Raw genomic sequence first — 26,820 nt, forward strand, 5'->3', positions numbered from 1 at the left:
ATTTTTATATGGATGTTTGCAAAAATGTTTCAATTGGCTTAAAAAGTTCTGCTCTCCAACCTAAATTATTGAAACATTTTTAAAATTGCGGCTACTTCTATTATCAGCGTTTCTCAACCTTTCAGTATTCGCTCACAAATTTCCATTCATAATTTTCATTGCGCTCCCGCATTCAATAAAATTTATACAATAATAATGTATTTTGAGTATTTTGGCAACTTTAATTTTAAACCTTACAAATTACCAAGAATACGGAAATTTATTTACATTTAGCAACACTGATCCTAAGCATAAACAAAATAAGAACTCAGTGTCTTTTTATTGCTCTTGTGTCCACCAAGCGGACATTTTCACTGTTTCCCGAGAAGCTCCGATTTGTCCTGAACATTCTGGAATGTCAACAAGATGCTGAGATGTGAGCAAATGTTTTCTCATAAGGAGAAGGAGAATGTTCAATAATGCCAGTTTCACTTCCAGCCAGTCTCTTGAGTTGATCCTTCTATCGCTATCGAATCTATCGTTAATGTGTATATTGTATATATTTTTGTGTTAATTGCAATTCACAGTTTTAAATATTCACGGCAGCAGATTTAAGCAGAATCGTGGATAAATTTTTAAGAGGGTGTAAGCAAGCATTAGACAATAGTCAAGCATCAACAAGTATACAGTTGAGTGTGTTTCCGAAAATGAAATCAAAAAAATATTCTCAAGAATACTTAAATTTTGGGTTTACCAGTATTGAAGTAAATGAAGAAGAAAGGTCCCTGCGTATCATTTACTCAAAAATGTTGGCAGCAGACAGCGTGAAACCTAATAAACTTAAACGACATCTGGAAACACGTCACAGTGGCATCAACAAACCCAGACAATTCTTCTAATTAAAATAACATGAAAAGCATAAATCACTTTTTTAAAAAACTTTGTCAGTAAATGAAAAAGCTTTAATTGCCTCTTACGAAGTTCCATATAAAATAACCAGATAAAATGCCTCGCACCATAGATGAAGAGCTTATTTCGCCAGCAGCAATGAGATTGTAGAAACGATGTTAGGAGATAATTTTGCAAAACAATTGCAGTCCACGCCTCTTTCAAATTATACTGTTGCCCGTCGAATTGGTGATATAGCTGAAGATGTACTGTGTCAGCTTTTCTAGAAGTTGTATGACAAATTGTTTTTGATACAGCTCAAACAGATATTAATAAAGATGCTCATTTCTTTGCCTATGCTTGATTTTTTTTTATATGTCAGTAGTAAAACTACTTTTCTGCAAACCAATAAAACTCAAAGCAGCACTCACACCTTTTGCTATCTTAAATTATTTTATGAACGAGGCAAACATAGAATGGATAAAAAAATGTGACGGAATATGCACTGATGGTGCTCGTTCAATGTTCAGAAGATTCGAAAGGATACAATCACTTGTAAAACAAAAATGCCACAGTGCTTCTGGTCTCATTGCATGATCCCCAGCGAAGCTCTGGCTCCACAGATTGAGAATTGCTGGGTTAAGCTAAAGAACCAATAAGACTGAGTCTTAGTACGTAAAAATCGGATTATTACACCAAAAGTTATTCAAGTTGTTCATTTTCTTTATACTGTGTACTTATCAATTATATAAGCTGCAACACGTTTTTTAACAATGAAATAATGTTATCATTGCTCACATTGAGTATAATTTCAAGCAACTTCATGAAAAAATATCAATAACTATTGAAAATGTATGCACACATATGAAGCCATTTTACATGTTGATTACAGATCTGAAAATATTTATAGCATATATTTAAAATTCTTAAGAGAGAGAAGATAGAATATTTTTGTAATTATGATCATACCAGATATTTCTTTTTTTAATACATAATCTAGTTAAAAAAAAACTAGTTTTTTTTATTAATGATTGAGTAGCAGAGTTCTGATATTTTTGGCATATTCTTTAACAAATAATAATTATAATGAAATAAAAACATATTTAGGAATTAATGTCTGATTAAAATAAAAACTCTTAATTAGATGCAAATGCTTTATAATCAGTCACAATTAAATAATATGGAAATGCTTTTAAGCTTTGGGGAATGCTTTAAATATTTTTAAAATTAACTTGTAATGTAATATTGGTTATCTAACTAGATCAATTCCAACAGATTTCTGAATTAAATAAAATAGCTAGCTGAAACAATTACTCACACATCAATAGACAGTAAAAAACTCCTAATTAGGAAAACTGTACACTATACAATGTTTTTTAAAAAAATCCTAGGAAAGAAACAAGAACAAGGGTAGTTGGGAGATAAATTTATACAACATAAATCAAAATATGGATAAATTTTTTTTCATTGAAACCTTATGTTTAAAGTAGCATGAAGTGAAGAAAGAAAAACTTTCAATCTTATCTCTTCTTGACCAAATTTCAGCTATTTTCGAAAAAAATTTGATCAAGTAATTTTGAGAAATTTTCAATCACAGATCCAATAATCCCCTGAAAAAAAAAAGGTGATTAAAAAAATTGGAAAGGTGATTAAAAATTTTTCCTAATAACTAGAGAAAACATACTTTTGTGAATACTGTAACACTTCAACAGGAAAAATTTAAAATAAATATAATTTATCTAACAGTAAAATAAGGGAATCAGTGAATTCTAAATAATTGTTTTCTGTAAAAAGTGCTGAACCATTATCATAGCTGCCAACTTGTTAAAAACAAAAATAGGAAAGTTTTATGTGCAAAAAATCGATATCAAGATATCAATTTATATCCCATACCTGTTTGATATTTAACATAATTGCTTTAACTAACATTTTTAATTAAATTACTCACTAAAGAAGATTGCTGTACCTTTATAGTGACTAATTCAAGAAAAAAATTACTTCTCACAATTTTTTCTTATCCTAAAAAAGATTTAATTTTATCCTGATATCAGATTTTAAAAATGTGAAAATACAAATTGCGTTATTGAATTTTTAAATCATGTAAATAAGAATCACGAGGCCTAATTTTTTAGACTGTGTGAACACGTATAAATATGAAAATCGATGTTTGATATTACAATCATATGAATACAATACGCAATATTGGATTTTAAAAATGTGTGAATGCTGGCAATTAATATGTAAATCCTATCCTCTATATGAAGTAATTCCCAATAATTCAATACTAAGTAATTTTCCTATTAAGAATATTTTTAAGCTCAATTCAATAAAATATTTAATTCAATTCAACAGCTTTAGTTACGGATGTTTGTTTATGCTTTGAACAGCATGGATAGGGAGCGATGTAACTCTTGAGGTAGTAATGACGCCGGATAGCAGTGATTCAACTCTTAGCCTATCAACGATTGATGCTCGTCAAGAGCTTCAGGGAGGTTACTCAGTATATATGGAAGTGTTTCCAAAGCAATCTTCTTCAGTCTTTCCCTTTTAACGTTGGTCGAACTCTTCATAGTAGGTTAGATAGTTGGATGCCGGAGGGCAAATATGTAGTTGATGGTATCAGCCAGTACATCACGAATAAACATTTAATTAATTGTTTGAAAGTTTTTGAATTTGGATTTATATTTTAAACTTAGTCTTCAATCTTAGCTACGTATTCTACTACTCTGCTCTTTTGCCGCTAATAGTAAACAGTGAATATAAATCACGACATTGGGTTTTAAAATGTGTAAATACAAAACGCAATATTACATATTTAAATCGCATGAAAAGGAATCGCGATGTACGATTTAGTACATCGCGATGTACGCGATGTAAGTATGAATTGCTATGCGTAACTTCTAACTCAAGTATATACGAGTATTGATGTTTGATATTAATATAGTGTGAATAAGAATCGCAATATTAGCAAATATCGGAGCAGTTCCAAATATTCAAAATGGCTAAAATCCGCCAAACCAGAAAAATCTAATTTGCGGAAGAATCATATGTATGTAAATGTCTTGTTAACTAGACTTAGAAAAAGTTTGAAAATTTCATGACATTATAAGTTTAGATACACGTACATGTATTGGATTAAAAGAATGAAAAGGCGCTAGAATACCAAAAAATCAACATTTTGACCTAAAATCGTATTTTCGGAACAAGGCTTAAAAATCAGAAGTCTGCAGCTATGCATTCTCAAAATGATGATAAAAAAAAACATTAATTCATATTCATAAAAATAAACGACGAAAGAAAACTACAATAGTTCACCATTAAAATTAGTACCAAAAGGAACCTATTCTTGAAAGTATGGAGCAGTTTATAAAACATGTTCTCTTGATAAAACTGAATCAAGTACTACATCTTTGTAGAGAATCCATGTGGTTATTAGATCACATACAGGGGTGATGGTGACTTAGTAACAAAATCCTTGAAAGTGAAGGATGAAATATAAAGAAACCCTGAAAGTCACTATAGTGCAAACCTTATTGTATTTAAAATTGTTACGATTTCAAATGAAAATAACATGTAAAAAGAAAAAGAAAAAAAACATATAAAAACACAAAATCTGATTATATACTCTTGACTGGCATAAATCTAAATCCAAAGAGCTTGAAATTGTTTTAACTATAAATGTTGAAATATCAGTTACATGAAGGGTATTTATTAATTCTGTGTAAGAACACACACAAAAAAAAAAGGTCAATGAAATGAACCACTTTAAAAATGCTCTTAGTTTTTTTTAATTCTTCTGTATCAACAAAAAAAAAGCTAAGTAAATAAATCCATATCCTATTATTATTTACAACACATTAAAGTTGAGCACACTTCGTATTTAATTCTTCCGTATAAATGTTTATAAAAAAAAATCCTATTATTTACAACGAAACTCATTTAAATCTTCCGTATAAATATTTATAAAAAAAATCCTATTATTTACAATGAAACTCTAAGTCATCATTTCTTTAAAAAATTTCCTATTTTTGTTTGCTTTATTTTATTTTTATTGCCCTGTGCATTTTTCTCTTCCGCTGGCTACCCTCATTGTCCAGAATATTTTTTGCCACTATAGATGACTCCTGCGCTTCTGAATGGCTAGTTGATGGACCAGTAGTAGCACTCTTGGAACTGAGTGCTTGATTGTAGCTTCTCCAGCTACTCAATAAATTTCATCCAGAACTTCTTTTCATAGGTTCATGAACTGGATCTTTAGTTCCGAAGACATCAATTGAACTTTGACCCAGAGAGTTCAAACAATATTTAACAGTTTGAATTGAGTCTAAACTTTCAACATTTAGAGATGTTCTGCTGTCAGTCACAATGTCATCAATATAATTGAAAGTGCTTTCAACGAAAGGTTCATGAAAACAAGTTAAAACTGCCTTTACCACTTTGGAAAGTAATGGATACTTAAGTACATTTTAACTTTTTGGCTGTATTATGTGGTTCTAGAAAGAAATACCATTACCTTGCTGATAGAATTATAAGTATCATCTATCTGATATTCTCTGAGTTCTGAGTCTATAAGAGGTAGTTCTTCTTTAGAAATAACATTCGGTAAAAGATGAGTCAAATTTGTTACTGCTGTATATGTTGTTGTTTCTCCTCGTAAGGCAGACAACTTAAGGCAACAAATCCTATTTTTTCTTTCTTTACTTGCCAGTGTCACATTCTTCTTCGCAGGCACAAAATGTAAGTTTTGAATATATCTATATATACTAATAATTGGCGATAGAAAAACAGTCACATTTATAGTAACTAATTAAAGAAAAACTTACTTCTTACAAGAATCGCGATCTTGGATTTTAAAATCGCATGAATATGAAACTCGATATTCGATTTTAAAAATGGGAAAATACAAACAGTGTTATAGAACTTTTAAATCGCGTAAATACAAATCGCAATGGGGGGATAGCCTGGTCGGCAGGGCGCTGGGCCCATATCCGAGAATTCGTGGGTTCAAACCCTGCTGGCCGAAGACTCCCCATGTAGTAACGTGACTGATGCACATTAAAGCTGTCGAGTCACAAAAGTCCTCCATGTTCCCATAACAAATAAATGCCTCTGGGGGTACTGGATTGGAGATTGATCGTTCTCTGATTCAGGTCAAAATTACGATCTGTGGATGAATGAATGGGTCTGCCCTATAAACTGGTGTGACATATGGTGTGGCAGAAGTCGAATTCTTGGCCATAGATGGCGTCACTGGAAAACAAGAACAATCGCACCCCCTCTGCCTAAACAGGCATACGTCAACAACAACAAATCGCAATTCATAATTTTTAGATCGCGTGAAGGTAAATCTCAATCCCTTATTTTAAAATCACGTATAAATATGAAAATCGATGCTTGATATTATTACCACATGAACAAATCAGACATTGGATTTTAAACTCGCGTGATTCCAGGCTTGGAATTTCTAAAAGGCTCGTTTGAAACAGCGATGTCTGAATTACGAAAATACAAGCTATCTGGCAGGCAGGTAAAAATGCAGAAAATCTTACCTTTTAGGCTTATAAGCAGAGAAAGTAGCTAAAATAAGTAAAAATGCGGAAGGGTTGGCAGCTATGCAGTTTGAATTTTCTGTTTATCTTAGTAGGAATTAAATATAATTATTTTATTTCAACAGCTGAATTTTCCGAAAAAGCGGAATGTTTATTAAGAAAAAGTTAAACTTTTAGATAATCCGAGTTTTCGATAAAAAAGCTGACATTCGAGAGATACAAGAGAAAAAAGCAGAAAAATCTCAACCCTGATATATACACTACCCTACAATAATGGAAGATACACTTTCAGTTTTTGACACTTTTTAAATTTTCAAGAAATACTTTAAGGATTATTTTGTAACTTTAGATGTATTATGTTCCTGCAATTTTTCATAATTCGCAATAAAATTTTAATCTTTCAGAGGTTTGGAAGACCTACAATAAATTACAAAAGAAAATCATATTTGGCAACTAATGATAAAAGCTTAATTTGAATATCTAATAAATTTAGAAAGTTTTAAGCAATTTTCTAAGTAGTTTCTGTACTTTTTAAATGAAAGTTCAAAATGATAAGGGCTTTTTCACAAATTTCCTCTTGTACTATTAAATATGATTTATTAAAAAAAAACTGGCACAGTGGGGCACCACAGTATTTTTCTTTTCTAGTATTTTTCTTTTTCCCCCATAAAAGTATGCAAGTCTTTCTCTATACCATCAAAGTTCAGTTTCGGACGATTATTGTAAGGTATTATCATTTATTATTAAATTTTGTCTAGTGATACAAAATAAAATTTGTAAAATACACCTGATTTTTTGGACCGTTCTTTTGAAAAGTACAAAAACAAACTGGAAAATTGCTGGAAACTTTTTAAATTTTAAACTTTTAAAAAAATTTTCAGTGCATGCGCAGTATAAAAGAACTAGCATTATTAATGCTCAAAATTTGCAGTTCTTAATGAATTTTTTTTAAATTTTAAATCTAAAATTTTGTAATTAATCTTAAATTGCTCCAAAAATTTTGATTAATTACATTGAATACCTACAAAATTATAAGAAAAAACATAAGGCAAAAAAAAAAAAAAATTATAAAAATTTCCAGATCACCATAAATATTTACTCTAAGTTTACGAAACTTTATGCAGTTATTAAAAATAACAACTAAAGTCAATAATCTATACAAGTTACAAGCTTATTGCTTGATTTTCTGGCATAGGGTGTTCAAAAATATTTGTTTTCTTTTGTAATTAATTTTGAATTGTTCCAAAAATTATGTTTATTTTTTACTGAATATTTATATAGTTATAGTAAAAAAACTTATAAGAAAGAAGAAGAAAAATTAATAAAATTGTCCATATCTCCATAAATATTTAAGCAGGTTTAGGAAATTTTGAGCAATTATCGAATATAATAACCAAAATAATTGTTATAAATTTATTGCTACATTTTTTGTGCATAAGGTACTTAAAAAAACTTATTTTCCATTTGTAATTTATTGTTGGTCCCTCAAACCTCTAAAAGCCTTAAACTTTATTAATAAGTATGAGAAATTTCCAAACCAAAATACTTAAAATTCAAAAAATTATTATCAAAATATCAAGAAATGTGTTAGCGTAGAAGTGTTTCCATTATTTTGTTCACTACCTAATTTAAAACTAATGCATTTTAAAATTGAACTCCAGCAATTAAAAGCAATAAATTCATCAAGCTATTAATTATACGCATTTAATTGCATAACAGTTCTTGTTTTACAATTTAAAAGTAAACTTTAATTGCATCCAGTTAAATAGATAAAATTAACATCCTTAATCAGTTTTTTTATCAGAAATGTCACACTTGATCTTCGTTAAAATAAATGTAGAATTAAAAACTGATATCAATTACACTGTTAATTCTAAACTGACTGCTACTTTGACCTTGTTATTGTCTAGTTTAACTTAACAGGATACAAATATAGTGACATATAAAAACAGATAAAGAACACAGAAGTGAACAGAACAAGAAATGACAATGCTCTGTGCTGTAGAAAACACTATCCATTTATAAATTTTATCAACCATTGGCTGTTTAAAATTTTTAAAAATTACAAATTTTGAAACTAAGAGGCAAAAAAATTTTTTTTATAAGCTAAGTAAGATATTTAAAATAAAAAGAAACTTACGTTTCATTCCTTTTTCCTCTTTTTATTCAATAATTCAATATTACATTTTGGCAGTGAGGCAATTTGTTGCTCTAAATCAAATGTCCTGTCATAAAATAAAACACATAATTGATGACTGAAATTAAAAATTAAATTTTATCCTGAAATTAAAAATTAAATTTTATCCTCATCCTTCCCAAATCAAATTTTATCTAAAATTAAATAAATAGAGAGAAAGTTGTACTTTGGAGAGCATGTGCCTCAAATGAAATTATTTAAGCCAACTTATGGAGAAAGCATATGTAGTTGATACCTGATATTTCAGGTTTTATATTACAGGTATTTTTGAACATTTTGTAGGTAAATTTTTATGTGCAAAACCAGACTAATATTTCTGGTTTTCCAGGCATGTGCATAGAACTTTAGAGTAATATTTGTTTCTATTAATCATTTGATTGGAAAATTAAATCTTATAACACTTACATTTAAAAACAGAACTAAAGTAAGTATGTACCAAATTGCAAAAAAGATAAAATATCAAATTTTAAGAAAATTTATTTTTATCAGGCCTAACAAAATAAATAAAAAAAATGTGCTTGTTATACCATAGACTGGTTCAAGGTATGTACAACAGGACTAGATAACACAGATATTTCCCTGTGTACACTATAAAAAAAAACTTGTGTTGAAAAAAAAAATTTTTTAGTATAAAATATTCTTTGGTATTTCACTAATGATTTATTTTAGATTATGCAAGCTACATAAAAAATATAATTTAATTGCATGAAAATCACAATTAATTCAATAAATAAGATTAAAAGAAAAGATCTCAAAATAGGTGATTCAAGGAGTAACATCCACTGGTCGAAGATAAAACATGTAGTAGTGTAAGATAAGATAAACTGTATAATACTTTATTTTACTTAATTATTACAGTAGGGAACCGATTATCCGGAACGATTGGGACCATCGCTTTTCCGGATAACTGATTTTTCCGGTTTTCTGAATCGCTACAAAAAGTCGTTTTTTTTTTATTGTTAAACCCAACTAAAAAAAAAAATTATTAGGAAATAATCTTAAAAAGAAGAAAAAGCGATGAAGCAATACAGTAATGATTATTTATAAAATGATGGTATGGTAAACATCTTTCAATAAAAGAAAGAAAAATCCTAAAATCTTATGAGGAAAAAAAAATTTCTTTAAAATATGGTGGGAAAATTTATCGAATTTCTTTCCGGCTTTTTGGTTTTCCGGTTTTCTGATTTCCGGATAACGCGTTCTGTACTGTATTTGGAAGTGTACAGACAGAATTTCTACAAATATATTAATAAACAAATGTATAATGAATTCTCCACAAAATGTCCAAGTTACTTGAATTATTATTTTCTGCATAAAAAAGTCAAAATTGTTCCAAGGTACAACTCTCTCCCCTATATATTTTTAGTGTTTAAATTTACACAGTTTGATGATCTAAGCAAAAATGCATAGTTTTAATTCTCTAAAAATATAAAATGATGTTACTTAATACTTGATTGCCAATTCTTTTAATTCTAAGGACTAAATCCAATAAAAATCAATAAAATTTTGAAACAGCTAAAAGAAGTTATTCACTAATGTTTACCGTAATATTCGTTTATTTAGGTATTCAGTTTTTTTCCTTGCAAACAACATATAAATTTTGTATACTAAATATTTCAGACACTGCAACTATGCAATATTTACAAAATGTAGTCTTTTGATTTTTGAAGAGTGGCAACTCTGCTACCTGCATCAAGGACTAAATTCTAAAAATAAAATTATCATACATCAATTTTTATTTTCTAACTTGAACTTTTACTAACTTATGATTAATGCTGCTTTACCTACAAGCGCTTTTAAGCTGCATTTTTGCTTTTACATTCTTATACAAAATCAAACAGTTTACAATCAATTACAGTTTACAATAGCTGCTCAAAAGAGTGATGACCAACAGAGACACGAGATTCAAGGTGGCACATTGATTGTTGTATTAGTAAGCATCAGCAGTCTCTATTGGTTAAACATGGTATATCTGCACACATTTCTTTTATGAAATATGCTTATTTAAGTCCCCTCTACCAACCTTTATATTTTTTAGGGGTAATTGTGAGCCCAAGTCAAAATTTCGAAAAATTTCTTGAGTAAAAAAAAAAAAAAAATTTAAACAAGGTTTTTTTTTTTTTTCTCAATATTTCGTTGTCTACTTAAAATATATTTAAAATTTTACACATACCTATGATGACTTGGAGAAGTAATTGAAATTTACAAATACTATGTCTTTCTTTCTTGTGTTTATGATTATAAGAGCTATTTACTGATAAAAAATGAATATTAATCTTGAATATAAGCTTATAAAGTATCTCTCTGGCTTTCCCTTACAAACAAGTAAAATAAACTGTGTTTTTAAGTTCTACCTTTGAAAATTTGATTGCCAGAAGCTTTTGTGATCAATGATTTTTTGAAACGTCTGAACCTTCGATCTCCGGAAACTTCCGGATCACGGTTAGCGAAAAATCCGGAAATCCGGCTTTTTTTAGGAGCACAATCAGCCCTGATTTTTGCACCACCTTGTAAAATATTCAGTTAGAACCATAGTTTAAAAATTAAAATTGCTTTCAAGAAAGACATAGAATTATATGCATTTTAAAGAATTTTTTTTCAAATTATGAGTAAAAAAGTTTAAAAAAATTGAGAAAGAAAAAACAATTATTTTTTGTTATTATGCAATGAAACTTCAATATTACAAGCTCAACATCAAAGATCTAGTCTTCTAGGCATTTTCAAATATTAGTAATTTTATTTAAAATACAATAAAAGAGAAGGGAAATGGCCTATCTAAAGAAAGAAAACATTTTGTACAGTACAGAACCCGTTATCCGGAAATCAGAAAACCGGAAAACCAAAAAACCGGAACGAAATTAGATACATTTTCCCGCCATTTTCAAAAAAAAAAAAAACTTTTTTTTTTCTCATAGGATTTTAGGATTTTTCTTTCTATTTTAAAAGATGTTTACCTTACTATCATTTTGAAAATAATCATTAGTGTATTACTTCATCGTTTTTTCTTCTTTTTAAGATTATTTTCAAATTTTTTATTTTTTTTAGTGGGTTTAACAGTAAAAAAAAAACGGCTTTTTGTAGCGATTCAGAAAACCGGAAAAATCAGTTATCCGGAATTGCGATGGTCCCGATCGTTCCGGATAATCGGTTCCCTACTGTACTACCAAATGTATTTTTCAATTTGGTTCAAGTAAGAGAAATTTATTTCACTGAATTAAGTTGAAGCTGGATTTACATCTTGATAACCTCCAAATTTGATCTATTAAGGAATTAGAACTTAGAATCAAGGATTAGAAGCCAATAATGAATGAAGTGATGAAGTTTAAATGAAGTGATAATCCAAAGAGTCTGAAGCAGGTATATCTACCCGTCAATGGAAATTTAATTATCTTCACAATTAAAGTGGAGAAAAACTGACAACCAGGGTTGGGTTTTTGACGTCAAAAAGTGGTTTTTGACATGACAAGGGTATAATACTGGTTTAAACCGTCAAAAACTGAAGTTTGCCAAGAAAATATATAAACTTCAAAACTACCAACAGTTGCCATGCATTATACTGAAATTAGCAGGTTTTAAAATATTTTTTAATTAACAGATTAATTAAGGTAAAATAACAGATTTAAAATCTCAGAAATTTATATTCAAATGCATGTGCAGAAAAATTTTGCACAAAAATTGTTTAAATATTTATATTTCGAAGAAAATAAATTTTATTTTTTGATATTTAAGAAAATTAAAAGTTTATTACTATGCATTTTTGACATATAAGGAACATATAATTAATATTTATAAGGAACTTACAAGTTATGTTGTATAAATACAAACTTGATACAAGTGTATAAAAAAAAATTTTAATGTTTTATCAAATATCTTTATTATACAGTATGTTAATTTGAATTTAAAAGTAGTTATATTTATGAATAATGATAAATATAATTCATATTGTTTATTATATTTATTTATAATTATAACACTTATCATTTTAAAACAATTTTTATCTCTTAATTTTTTCCCCCACTTGTATTAAGAATACAAATAATGTATATCTTGAAAGCAAGAAGTAATTATTCAACAGCTGAATATTTAGATATTCAACAAAACTATATAGCATTAAGCAAAATGAAATTCACAAGTATTTGGATAAACTAAATTTTCAGCATAGTAAATGTTGAATATACTGAAAGTCGACACTAACTACTCTGTGTATTTAACAGAAAACACTTAAATTTGTATTGTCTTATGTTAACTATGAATTAAAAAAAATTGAAAATTTTAAATTCAGAATTACTGATTTTTCTGAAAAATTAACAACCAATCACAAAAGTCACACTAAACAGAAGAACATTACAGTCACTGATCCATGAAATATTTAAACAAATTATTATGGAAATTTTTTAATTATCCTAATTAAATACATAATTTTAAAAATTATAACATGCATCACACTACATAATCAAAATGAAAATGATGAAAGTAGAAATTTAATTCAAAATTCAATAGTCTAGTTCATTTGCTCCTATATTACACATTGCTCCTATAGGCACATTGGTTACTATTCAAAATATAAGTGTTTCTTCAAAATTTTAAATTTATTTTTTCTAGAACATATTTAGAAACACTATCCTTTATAAAAAAATATATAAATTTTATGTATTAATTAAATTTCACATATGAATATAGGTTTTTGACATTTGTGATATTTTTGACAGTGAGGTTTTTGACGTGACGGTTTAAACCATGGTTTAAACCGTCAAAAACTGTCACATGTCAAAAACCTTCCAACCCTGCTGACAACAAATGTCAAGCTTTGAAATGACTTTGTCTCAAAAAAGGGGTGCCTTGTTTTAGAGAACTGAAAACATGTAGGTTTTTCACTACTTAATGAAGCAAATAAAGTTTTTATTGACTAGTTTATTTCCTTTCCTATAGATAAACCTTCTACTATAACAATACAATGATGCTTCCAAATATAATTAGACCTTCTTACTGCAAAAGATTATACTGTTTTTAACAAGAAAAAAAAATATTTTCTTTAAGTTTTAAAATAAACAAAAAATCATTAAATTTTTTATTAAGTTTCAAAATAAGCAAAACCATTTGTATATTTTATTAATAACATTAAATGTAAATAAGAAATTAGAAATTTAAGTCAAAGGAGCATGATTATCACAAATTATTTAAAAAAAAAACTTGAAACTAATAAATAAAAAGCAAGAGATCATTGCTCAAGCTTTTACATTTATTCAAACATCTAACCTTTCTTCAAAAAAAAAATCATATTTATGCACATATTCAGATATACATACCCTGTCTTATATCTCCCACTAGAAGAAACTGGTGTCCATTCAGAAATTGCAGAAGATGGCACTTGAACATTTGCATGTGTTAGGGTAGAATTAATGTTTAAGTTTTTCTGCTTTTCAATATTCATGCTTTCTTCTAATATTATCTTTTTCTTTTTATTTAAATGTTCGAAATTGCATTTAGGCAATGAAGCAATTTTTTCCTCCAAGTTGAACAAACTATAAATAAATAAAAAGTCTAATTACATCAAATTACAAAACAAAATGTATCAAACACTCCATTTTATCTGTTATAAATGGATAAAATGGAATACATATAAAACAAATATATTAGAAGAATATAACACATTAATTTAAGTATAAATTAAACTTTTATAAAGCAGTAATCATTAAATTTACTTTTTATGTCAGTTTAAACTCTAAAAATAAAAATAATAGAAAACATGTAAAAAAAATTCTCAACCTCTCAATGCTTTCAAGATTTAAAAAATCAATATAGTGTTGTCAAAATGATTCTTCTAAACCTTTTACTGTAAACATGTTAGAAAAAATAAGGCAGACAAAACTGACACACAAACTAGAAACACTGAAAACCATAAGTTGTAAATATAGCTTACAAATAAGGATTATATGTGAACACTTCTTTTCTGTAAAGCAAAGATAAGTATATTTGTTTAATTAAACTGTTACTTTAAACTGAAGAATAATCAACAAAGCATATGAAAAAAAAAATGTCAAGACAGCATTTTATATCACTAACACTATCAGAGCTGTACTTTTCCACTCACTTAGCTCAATTACAGTGAAACTTTTCAGGAGCGACCACTCTCTGTTCCACAGTAAAATAGTCGTTAAGGTAGGTTGTTTGTTCTCAGAGGTTACCTCCATTGATTTCAAAATGTTATCGAAGGTACATGATTTTTTGCAAACAATTTTAATTTAAGTCAGCGTCATTTTCTTGGTGCGAAAACGCCACTTGTATTGGTGTTATGAAAACCGGATCAATGAATAAAATCTAGCGTCAAGAGAAATGATTCTTACTGATATAATTATGTGGGTAAAAAACTTTACCTATTTTGAATGATAGAACTATTTTAAATAAATCGCTTAAGTTTGTATTTAATTAGTTTGCATTAAGCTAATTTTTACAATCTACTATTTGTTTTAATTAAACCTTAGTTATTTAATCAAATTTTAATTATTAAATCTGTTATAAAATGTTTTTCTATTATTATGTTTTACTTATATTATTCTGACATTTTAGACACTCTAATGCAACTATAATGCTGGTTTTGTTATAACATAAAACTTGGTATTTAACCCCTTAACTGCCGCGGGCGTATATATACGTCTCGGCCAGACGATGCGTTAACTGCCGCAGGCGTATATATACGCTTTCCTGAAGTACGATGCTTTGCATTGCGCTGCTATAAATAGAACTACACCCCCTACTTCAGAATGCAGTAAAATGGCCTTGAAAGTGTTTGCTTTGCGAATGCATTACTAATTTTGGAATGGGAAAAGGATGTTATGGAAAAGTGATATTATATTAATCGCTTGTGTGTATTTATTTGAGTAAGTTCGGGTTTATTCTTTTTTCGCTTTTGTTTTCCGTATGTATTTGGTGCTTTTTATTCTTTCCATCAACGTCTTCAGAGAAAAATGCATCGCGAAAATGTGCTGTTTGTTCAAGAAAAAAAATTCATCGTGAATCCCGCTGTCAGTGCGATGAATGTGGTGTTGGTTTATGTGTCCAACCATGTTTCAGGATTTAGCATACAACAGCTAAGTTTTAGCATCTTTTTTATTTAATTTTATTATTTAATTTAAATTTTGTATTTTCTTTCTTTCCTTTTTCTTGTCTTGTAAAAGTAAACTGTTTTTAAATTGCAAAGCGTGCATCATTTTACCCCACCAAAACACCGCGTAAGAAGGTGCACTTGAGCGAAACACGGTGGCACTGGGGAGTGAATCACGTAGATTTTACTCGGCAGTTAAGGGGTTAATGATTAACTACACAATGTTTGGTTAATTTTCTTTAAAAGTTTATTATTAAGAATAAATGATTTAAACAGTCATGTGCACATTAATTTGAGGCTATGATTGCATCACCCTAACTGCAAACTATTTATTTTTAAAATGTAAAATTTTAAACATTTATTAATCAACTACAAAGTGGAATAAACATTTTCACACAGTTTATTTTAAAATAGAAAAAAGAAATGAAAATGACCTATTAACATTTTGCTTATTGTTGTTACAACTACTGTTTCAGAGTAACTCGGGAGTTATATGCTGAGAGCTGAATCTAAAAGATCAAGCACAGAATGATTAAAACTTAAGTATCCTTAATTAAGAAAGATTCCTTGTAGAGAACACCAATGGATGTCATATTTCCAAATTTATGAGTTATATATTAAAAGTCAGAAGATATTCATAGAGTAAAATTGATTTTAGAAAGATAAAACCTAAGTGAAAATTAGGTACACCATGCATCCAAATTTTCGACATTTAAAACACCAGACTTGCATAAATGTACTATTGCATGAGCAAAAATCTGAATCCTCACTTCTGTTGATATCAAATTATTTGTCCATGTTCATACTTATAACAGTTTTTTTATACACAACTTTTTAAAATAATTAAGCTAAATAAGCTACCATTTTCATGGTTTGAAATAAAATCAGTGGCAAAGAATTTAAAGGACTTAATATTCATTACTTTTCTATACAGAACCCTACAAAACAGTGATATATGCCTTTTAAGACATAATACACCACCACGTTATTTATATTATCAACAGTTTTTAGAATTAACTCATTTTAGTATGCCATTCATTTCCTCAAGATCAGAAATGAGTATTCATTGGGTTTTTTTCTACAGGAGTTTCAAACAAAACAAATGATTTAAGTAAATATACTAAGTGCTAATAATAGTACCAGATGATTCAATTAAACCAAGTTTAACTTGAATCACTCAGAACTAAAATTTATAGAAGAAATGCAAAAATAAAATACAGTAGCATGCTCATTAAGGGAATTGCAATGAAAGAAATTTCATCGCTGATGAATAGGAAGTTAATTTTAAAGTAAAAAGACAAGAGTAAATAGTGGGCAACATAAAATAATATAATAAAATAAATAAAAACTTTATTTTATATGGCTGAAAAATAACTATATTACCTTTCATCAGCTGCTTGAGATTCTATTTTTGTGGATTTATTTTTTGATTGGCCTTCTTTTTTTCTTTTCTTTTTAGAACCAAAAACATGATTCTCAATAATAGTTTCAACCTTTGTTTTCAGTTTACTGTTAGAGAGTACAGACTTCTTATTGTTATTTTGTTTGCGTTCTTTAGCAGATTGTAATAGTCCCTCAGTAATAAGAGCTTGATAGCGTCTACCTTTACACGTACGCTGAGAACTTCTTCTGGTAGGAGATTGAAAACCAGCTACTGAGTCATTAGAAATATTTGAAGTAGTCTTACTATCATTTTTAGTCAATTGTTCATTCATAAAAAGATTACACCACACACTAGACTTTTTAGGAGGCGAAACTAATTTACAAAAATATTTACTACTACTACTGCCACTACTACACTCAGGTATATTTGCTTCAATTGATTCTTGTTTGGAGAGTTCAACTTTAGCATTCAAAGAAAGAACATTATTCCGCTCCTTAGAATTAGCTATATCCTTAATTTTGCAATCTGAAGAGAAGAGCTTTACACAATTTTGTTCAACAAATTTGGCATGCTGTTTAAGTTCTGGCTTTACAATATTGTCACAATCTTCTTTGGACCGAGTATCTAATTCAAAACTTGTACTTCTTAAAGTGTCAACATTAGGTGATACTTTTACAGGAGATTTGACACAATCAGAACTATATGCTTTATCTACGGCAGATTCAATAGCAACAGAGAGAGTAAATGAGGAAGGTTCAATGCTGGGCACTGTACAAGGAACATCACAAGATTTGTTAGAGAATAATTTTGATAGAACTGGGTCAAGAAAGTCTGATTTAAAATTGCTTGGAGGCACAGGTTTTGCACACAAAAATTTATCTACAAAATGTTCAATTAGCTGTTGGTGGCTAGTGGTGATGGTTTTACTATTTACAGAAATGTCATTTTTGTCTTTGTTTTTACATAAATCAAGAGGTTGATCCTGAGTCAGAAAATCTGCATTAGATTTGCTTACATTGTTCCTAAAAGCCTGACTTGAAGCAGTAAAAGGTAAGTTTTGAGATCCTTCTTCAAGCTTCGTCTCCTCAAACTTGGCAAATGAGTCAGCGTTATTGGATGAAAAGCCACAATGGTTTGAAGTAGATGAATCATAAGATGTCATGGAAGGTATTCCTTCAGATGAGCTAAATGCAATAGTGGCACTTTCACGAACAGCATTACTTGTACAAATCTGAAAATGGTTAGTAAAGTTTAATTTTTACATACTTCCACTGACAAAAGTTAAAACAAGTTTAAGATTGTATCTACCATAATAATAAAACAAATAATATGAATAGTACATATACTATGTCCAATAGATTTAAGTTTACACATATCACTCTACATTTAATATCTATATGAATTATAATTACATTTAGTTTAAATATAACACAATCCTATTTCTTTTGTTTCTAAAATAAAACCATTAGCACAAAACAGGTTGCATATTTCACATAAAACGATTTTTTTTTCTTATTTCAAAAATGAACTGTCAGCTACTAAACCTCTCATATATTGCAGAATAGTGTTTTATTATATCCTATTAAAAAGACATTTTAAGTAAGGCCCTTGTTCATAATAAATTAAAACCTTTTTTACCTTTACTACCATGTCCTCTCTGATCGGATATTAAAAGTCACTACTCAGAAAATTCGAATTTCTATAACTTAATGCTTAGTAACCAAATAATTTTATGATTCTCAGCTATTACACAAAAATATTATATTATGTATTTTAAATTACTTAGGGCTTACACTCATTAAATAGCATTTTAAAGAACTTGGAGTGCAAAGGTGATGACAACTGAAGTGATTCTATTACTAAAGAATTTAGGCTCAGTTACTAAGTAACTAAAGAATTAAGGATCTAAACACTTAAAATATATTTTAGAACATGATGAAAAGCGGTGGAATAAAAAACTGACTTGCAAGTCACAATAAAAGAAAATCAATACTCTGTCAATTTAACTGTCTTGAAGACCAAAGCTACTATGTAGTCAGGGGACTGGGGCTAAGATTTTTTTGAAGCCACTGATGAAGAATATATTTTATAGCCCGATACAAGGATTTCATACAAATCTTTTGCAATAAAACAAAAACTAACATTTGGTAACTTTAAATTGGCTATGTGTCTTGCTACCAAGCATAGTCTTAAAAGTGAATGGAGTGAATGTTGAAAAATTTTCTAATTATAATGTTTCTAATTGAAACTAATCAATGTCTATCTACTTAAAACAAGAAATAATTTTTTTTTCTAAATTCTTATTGCTTTTTTATTTGTTCAATTTTTCATTATCAGTATTTTTAAATAATTAAATATGGTTTTAGCATGATTTCTAACAAATAAAATTTAAAATATACTATTAGTTAAAACAAATGAAAAATGATGCCACACTAAAATACTTATTAAGCAACTCCCCAAAATTTTGAAAAATAAAAATGAATTTTGGTACAGAGTTGGACTGGACGATAAATCAATGTATCGTGAATTATCGATTTAACGCATATATCAACAGGCCGATATAGCGACTTTGATTCTAGGCGACGCATCAGGAATCTGATTTAAGATTATGCTCCGGGTTTAACATGCAAGGATTCTTGCCTATACTAGCGCTATTACCGTGCCGATGAAGGCAATTTTGATTTTGAGCTACGAAGATGTTCGTTTCGTTATGTTGAATGACGAAAAGTGAGGATCAGCATTGAAATATGAATGTGATGCATAGTTTCTTTAAGCGCCATTTTTGTCCTTGGGATTTTACTTTTCTTGAAGATTATTTTGAACGGGACTTATTTTGTAATAGCTGTGTGTTTTATTTGGACGGTATTTAACATTTCACGGAAATTATTTTCAGTAGACCTACTGTTAAGTGGCGATCGCAGCACAATCGCTGTTTTCTTAAATTTTCGTTCTGAACTAAATCTATTAATGAAAAGAAATCATGAATAAAAAAAAAGATTATTTATTGATTTTTTTTAAAAGTGATACAATTTAATATTTTACATATTTTGTATTTAAGTTACTTATACTTTGTTATAAAAAGTTAGTTTCTTTTTCATTTATTTAATGCACATAAGTGTAATAATTTGATAGAATTTGATTGTTTATAAACCAATAAATCTTCAGTCGTTTTTAATTTTAAAAAAAATTAAGACAAAGCCTAAATTTATTTAATAAGCTTTTATTTTTCAGGAAATTGAAACAGAGTTGGCGTTATTTATTCATTTATTTTTTAAATTTAGCTGTTAGTTAAACTGACAATTTTTTTAATTAAATAAAAAGTTAAGCAATGTTTTAGCACTTTTCAATAATGTAACAATAGTGCTCTTAAATATAGTATATATATATATACAGATATTTTAATTTTCCTAAAAATTCTTTCGATACTTGTTCGTTTAATAATTTGTTAGATAGTCAGTATTATTTTTAAACATTTAAATCATTAGTCGAATTCATTTTAAAAAAAGGAAATAATAATAAATAAACTTACATTTATTTTCACACTTATTAAGACCATTTGACCATTAGTCAATACAACTTTATTTTTTTAAATAAGTAATTAAAAAAGGTCTAACGATGTTTCAAAAGCACCTTTTTTTCAACAAATAATTTTTAAAATTTTTTATTTAAGTGAACATTTCTTTGGTTTGTCTTTTACTCTTTTTTGTAAATTTATAATATATGTAAAATATTTTGTAACAGTTTTATTAATATTTTTAAAAAATCTCAAGTCATTTTTAATTTTAAAAAAAATCAAAATAAAGCTTGTGTTTGTTTTTACTTTAAGACAATGTTTTTTTACATATGTCAATCCATCTTTATTTTAATTGAAAAAATTAAGCAATGCTATTGATGCTATAGAAGCCTTTATTTTTAGAATTCTCTTTCTTCTACAACAGATGTGAAGAAGAGAAAGAAACAATGAAAGAGAAATATTTAAGTCATTTTCCAATGGAGGAGAGTGAAGTGAAAAGCTTTAACGTTATCACACTTTCAGCTGAAGGTCATCTTTATTATTTTTACTCTTTGAAAAGTATGATTTTGGAATGTGAAGATGTTTGAGTAAAATTATGCAACATAATTTGGCATGTGGGTTAATGGAGGGAATGGAAGGGAGAATGCGTGAACTTGTATAGTATTAGATTTTGAAAGTCTGCTTTTATCCTGTTTTTTTTTTTTTTTTTTTTATTGCTAATTTAAAGAAAGATCATTTTTATATTTTTAATCCTTATATAAAGTTTATTTTAGCAATTTTTAGCACATCAATCATTTGATTTATTTATAATTGGGATATTATAAATTAATCATTAGCAATATAATGATAATGCAATCATGATTTTATGGTTAAATTTTAAGCAAAAAAGCTCATTTATTTACTTATTCTAACTATTTTTTGAAACTTATTTCAAGGATGCTTAGCTGTTCATCATTTGACTGGTTTAAAATTTTGGAAACCTAATTATTAATGAGATACTGATAAAAATATGTTTGACATCATGTTAAAAGTTTATTCGTTTGGAACTTTCTGTTTCATTCAATCACCAAGTCAAACCTTCTGCATACTCATTCCATGATAGGTGAAAAACCCAACCAGCAGAAACAGGATGTTTGTGATTCTTCCGTATAGTACAATTTTACACAAAACCACATTTTATTTTATTTATTTATTGTTATTATTATTTGTTGAATTTATAGTAATAATTTTTAGTTGTTTGATTAGTTTAAGTATTTAAAACTAAAAGATGTGCTATTACAATTGTGCTGGTTGGATTTTTATTTCTCACCAACCGTCAATCATGTTTGCAGAGTGAAATACAAGTGGTAAATGAATAAAGCAGAAAGTTGTGAAATAAATTAACTTTTATTTTACAACCATGAATATGTGAAATAAAGTACAAATGATTAAATAAAACATTAACAAAACATCCATACTACCAGAAACATGACACAGCATAGATTTCATTTCAGCAAAAGATAATATGGTAGCAAAAATTTAAGAAAACATAATGAGAGAGCAGAGATAACTGTTAAGTCTCGACCTTTTAAACATCAAGATTAGGCATCAGCAACCAATTACACAACTGAGCATTTTGCATACATAAAAATAAAAGTAAAAAGTAGAGTAGTAACTGGCTTAACACTAACTCATGCTATCATAGTCTCGAATGAGCTTGGTGATGTTACCACTCATGACAAACACTCAACATCAAAATTTTAAGATGTGATCCCTTGATTTAATTAGAGATTAATATTCTATATGACACAATTTAAAGTTTTCATTAATTTATTCTATTTTAATAACTTATTCCCATTACTTTTAGCTTTTTAAGAAAATTGGGATAGCTTAAAGTAGCATTTATTGACATAATACATTTCAGATTATGCGTTTGAATTGCACAAAATGTGCTATTTTAAAAAAGTTATTATGAAAATTATTGAAATGTATCATTTCAGATTTAAAGTAAGATGGTGTTTATTCATGAATTGTGTTTAATAATTATTTCAATTATTTTTAACAACTTAATCATATATTTTATAAATGAAGTTATTTGTAAAGGATGCATTCTGAGGATGAGGCATATATCCTAGGGCGGTGTATTTTTTCAAAATTATGGTAAATGTAATTAAATTTATTCTAATTCAAACTTATAATAAAACTTAATTACTATCTTCAAAAGCACCAAAAGAATAATTGAAATCGTTATCAAAAACACTCATCAATAAGATCATAGATTTCCAGATTTATGATTCACTAACCGGGAATGAAACAAGCCACCTTTGCTTCTCTAAAATGGAGAGTGAAACTATGCTCTCTAATGCTACACCAGGTTTTCCCCCATTCCCGAGAATAATTCTAATAAATCAAAACTCTTTCTTATCTCTCTACTATCCATTCACCTACCCTCTTTCTTCAGTTTGCAACTCTGATTTGTTTTTTTTCTCGCTAAAGCAAATTCACCTTGACACAGTAGTGAAAATAATATCTGCTTGCAAGAGCAGGCAGTAGCAGGGGGCATTTATTTGGTTATTGATAACTTGCCCAAATTTGTAAGAAATTGCATGAAACATTTAACAGGGTGTGTAGCCAAATCTTTGAATCAAAAATAAGCACTTTTAAAAAACTTTTCAAGCACTTTGCAAACATTTTCAAGCACTCAAAAAATTCATATTCAATCAATGATATTATTGAAAAACAAAAACTTTTTATAAACAGTTTTAGCATTAAAAAAAAACCCAAAAAGAAACGGACGTAAATCAAAACAATCAGTACTTTCCCACATCACCGAGTGAATTCAACTTGACCCTGAACTCAGAACAAAAGTACCCTTACCCCCTACGTCAAAAAAGTGTTAGAAGTAAAATAAAATAAACAAGAATAAAATTAAATTAAATTAAAAAGAAAAACATTTCATAAGGATCTGATATTCTCTATCCGAATCGGAGCACTCGGGTTTCGGTTTTAGGTGTGCACGCATGCGCAAGTCATAACGTGGGTACGGCAAGAAGTCCGCGTCAATAATTACGTAGCAAACACCCCATTTTTCGTTAAATGCATGGGATCCACCAGATATCACTGAAGAAGAAAAAAATTTTGTGAAAAAAAGCACTTTTTAAAAACACCAGCTGAAAAAAGCACCTTTAAAAGCTTTTAAAAACGAAATCCCCAAAAAAGCACCTTTAAGTACTTTTTACAAACGCTACGCACCCTGTTTAATCCACATTTAGAGTTTGTTCAGTATAGTATCGTATTAACCAATTTATCAAATGCTTAGTACTACGGTTAAAAAAAAGCTACCAAATTTTAAAGTGAAACTAGTAATTTTTATTAAAATTTAAGCAAGTTATTTCATCAGTTAGATAAGTTTACAGACATATCAAAAAAATAAAATTATTTTATAAATTATTGAAAAATAAAATTACACTAACCTCAGCAAATTCTAATAGGGTAGAACATGCATCTTGCAATTGACAATCTTGCCCATCATCAGGAGGTGGCTCTGCATAAGACTGGAATTCTCCATTGATTAAGTATCGTTTTTTAGGGGGCTTTGCAATTATTTCTACTCCTTTTTGAGCCATTAATGAATTGCCTAAATTAATGCTATCAGCAGTCTGTGTGCCAGAAACAGAAGTATTAATTAGAGAGCTTAAACCTCCCAATTGTTCATCATCTAAAATGAAAAGGACACAATTATAATTAGAGCATAAATAGCAATGCAAAAAAAAACTAATTACATAAGTAAAATACAAAAGCCACATCTAGATGAACAGTTAAAAATGCAGTCGAACTTCAAGAACCTGAATGCATATAATTAGACTTAGATAAAATAAAAAACTTTCTAAGATAAATGAAAAACTTTTTAAATCTGATTTTATTACAACATTCAAATTTCAAGTAAGGCGTTTTAGTATCACCTTTTTAAAATTTTAATATGACTCGATTTTTAAAAGGTCAATGTTTTATTATAATATTTTGTATGATGAATTTCGAACCACCCACTTCACGAATAATTTTTTTAGGCTCTCGATTAGTGACGATTGAACCGCTTATTCACATGGTTTCATTAATCGCACAGATGGGGATTTTAACATAACTTTTAAAATATCGATTATTTAACTCTATAATAGTTTGTACAGTAAATTTCCAATCATGCACTCAAAGAACCAGGCTTTTGTTTGTGATAATTTTATTGAAAATCTAAGAAGATCTATTGATTGCATTTTCGGCAGTTATTAATACAGATATTCATAGTTTTTAAAAGCAGTTTCTTTTATATAAAATAATATGGCAATACGTGAATTTTGAATCACATAGTTGAATAATCACTTTATGATACACCTAATCATGACAAAACAGTAAAAAATGTGCTAACTTATGTCAATCATTATAGTCTTATGAGAATTAAGAAAAAAATATGCAAGTTTTCTTGCATATTAAAAAAGCCATAATCACAAAAAACGGATTTTGCTTCCATATCTAATTTTTTTTCATTATAAAACAGCATGCAATCCCTGTGGCAGAATTTTTCGGGCTTCTTTGACATACCTCTCTAACACTAAACATCTTTCAGAAAGATACTTAAAAATAACAAATATATATGTTACTAATTTAAAGTAACAGAAACGTTAACTTCAAAAAATATATAAATAAATAAATTGGATCAAATAAAATAATTTTTTAATTGAATATGCAATTTTTTTTTAAAATTCTGATATTATGGGCAATATTCTCACATTTTGTAGGAAGATAACTCACTATTTCTTTCCTTTTTCATATTTTGTAAGTCATCATCACATTAAAAAAAAAAAAAAAATCGTGAAATCTGTAGCAGTAACTACCAAAAAAAAAGAGATTGACGGCGAAATCATGCAAATTTGACTCTTCAAAAGGGATTACTAAATGCGTGTTTTCATTTTGAGATCCAGTTGTTGTAATAAATAATATCAGATTAAAAATATCAGATTTTAAAAGAAATGCGGAAATCAGTAATAATAACTGCATGAAAAAATAGAACAAAAATTTCTACAGAAAAGAAAACCAAATTTTTTACCTTCATTCTTTATTTTTTATTATTCTCAAATAAGAATAGAAAAATCATTAGCATTTTTTCCCACTTCAATGTGCGGAAAAGGCATCTTTTGGACATATTTCAAAAGAATAAAAGAAAAGAAAAATATTTTACTTCCCAAAGAAAAAATCTTTCTGCAAGAACTCCGTAACCTTCTGCGACAATGTCACCGCGATTCTGCCATGGGGAATGCGATATAATGCTCATTTGAATAATCACGAAAAAAGGGGAAATTGAATGCACGAATTTATGAAAAATACTTTAATTTTGGCACAGAATGATGGAAAACACAGCGAAAATAAAAAAAGGTTCAGAAAAATGCAGATTTGTTAACAGCTATGAACTTGTCACCTGTCTCTTTGGTTCTCCCTCTTCAGTAAATACAGGGTGTCCCAAAAGGTTGTTTACAAACTTAACATGCTGGTCTGTCATATCATGATGAGCAAGATTTACATAGGAACTTGTGTCCGAAAATTAAAATTGCGACCGCTAGAGGGCGATAATTGCACGAAAGCGGGACAGTGGGAAAAACAATCATTTCAGGCGTGGACGTTGAAGGATGAATGCGTTTAGTAACGCAGAAATGGTCGACATGCATAACGTATACGGCGCAGCTGATGGAAATGGACGAGCTGCGGCACGGACGTACCTTGAGTATGATGGAGCGCCTGCCCACTTTAGCTACGCTGTTCGAGAATACCTCGATAGGATTTATCCTAATCGCTGGATCGGTAGAGGCGGACCAGTCCCATGGCCTCCGCGATCCCCCGACCTGACTCCCCTGGATTTCTACCTGTGGGGACACATGAAGTCCATAGAGTACGAGACACCTGTAACATCGGACATGGATCTTATCGCCAGGATCGCGGAAGCGGCAGCACTCCTGGCCAATTTGAACGGGTTCGTGAATCCATGCGCCGACGCTGTGAAACGTGCATTGTGGTGAATGGAAGGAATTTTGAGCATTTGCTGTGATGTAATGGTGTTTTATAATAAAAATCATATTAACACCGCTATCGATATCATTTTTTTTCTCATCATCCAAACCTGCACTTATCGCCCTCTAGCGGTCTCAGTTTTAATTTTCGGACACAAGTTCCTATGTAAATCTT

At 28.8% G+C, this 26,820-nt stretch overlaps 1 protein-coding gene across 10 annotated transcripts in view; it reads right to left on the reverse strand.

The window, feature by feature from the left end:
• Positions 1-875: 875 nt before the first annotated feature.
• Positions 876-26,820, reverse strand: part of bbx (bobby sox) — a 39,238-nt gene continuing 13,293 nt past the window's right edge. For all 10 annotated transcript variants that reach the window (XM_087155083.1, XM_016049001.4, XM_087155081.1 and 7 more), the window contains 5 exons: positions 24,066-24,310; positions 17,099-18,330; positions 13,920-14,135; positions 8,557-8,641; positions 876-2,477 (listed from right to left, as the gene is read on the reverse strand). In XM_087155083.1, the coding sequence (XP_087011209.1) occupies positions 8,560-8,641; positions 13,920-14,135; positions 17,099-18,330; positions 24,066-24,310 (1,775 nt within the window). In that variant the 3' untranslated portion in view covers positions 876-2,477; positions 8,557-8,559. The remainder of the gene's footprint in view (positions 2,478-8,556; positions 8,642-13,919; positions 14,136-17,098; positions 18,331-24,065; positions 24,311-26,820) is intronic.

Source organism: Parasteatoda tepidariorum, chromosome 11 (assembly GCF_982258835.1).
Source record: "Parasteatoda tepidariorum strain Cologne lab strain chromosome 11, Ptep-v5.0, whole genome shotgun sequence".
Lineage (NCBI taxonomy): Eukaryota > Metazoa > Arthropoda > Arachnida > Araneae > Theridiidae > Parasteatoda > Parasteatoda tepidariorum.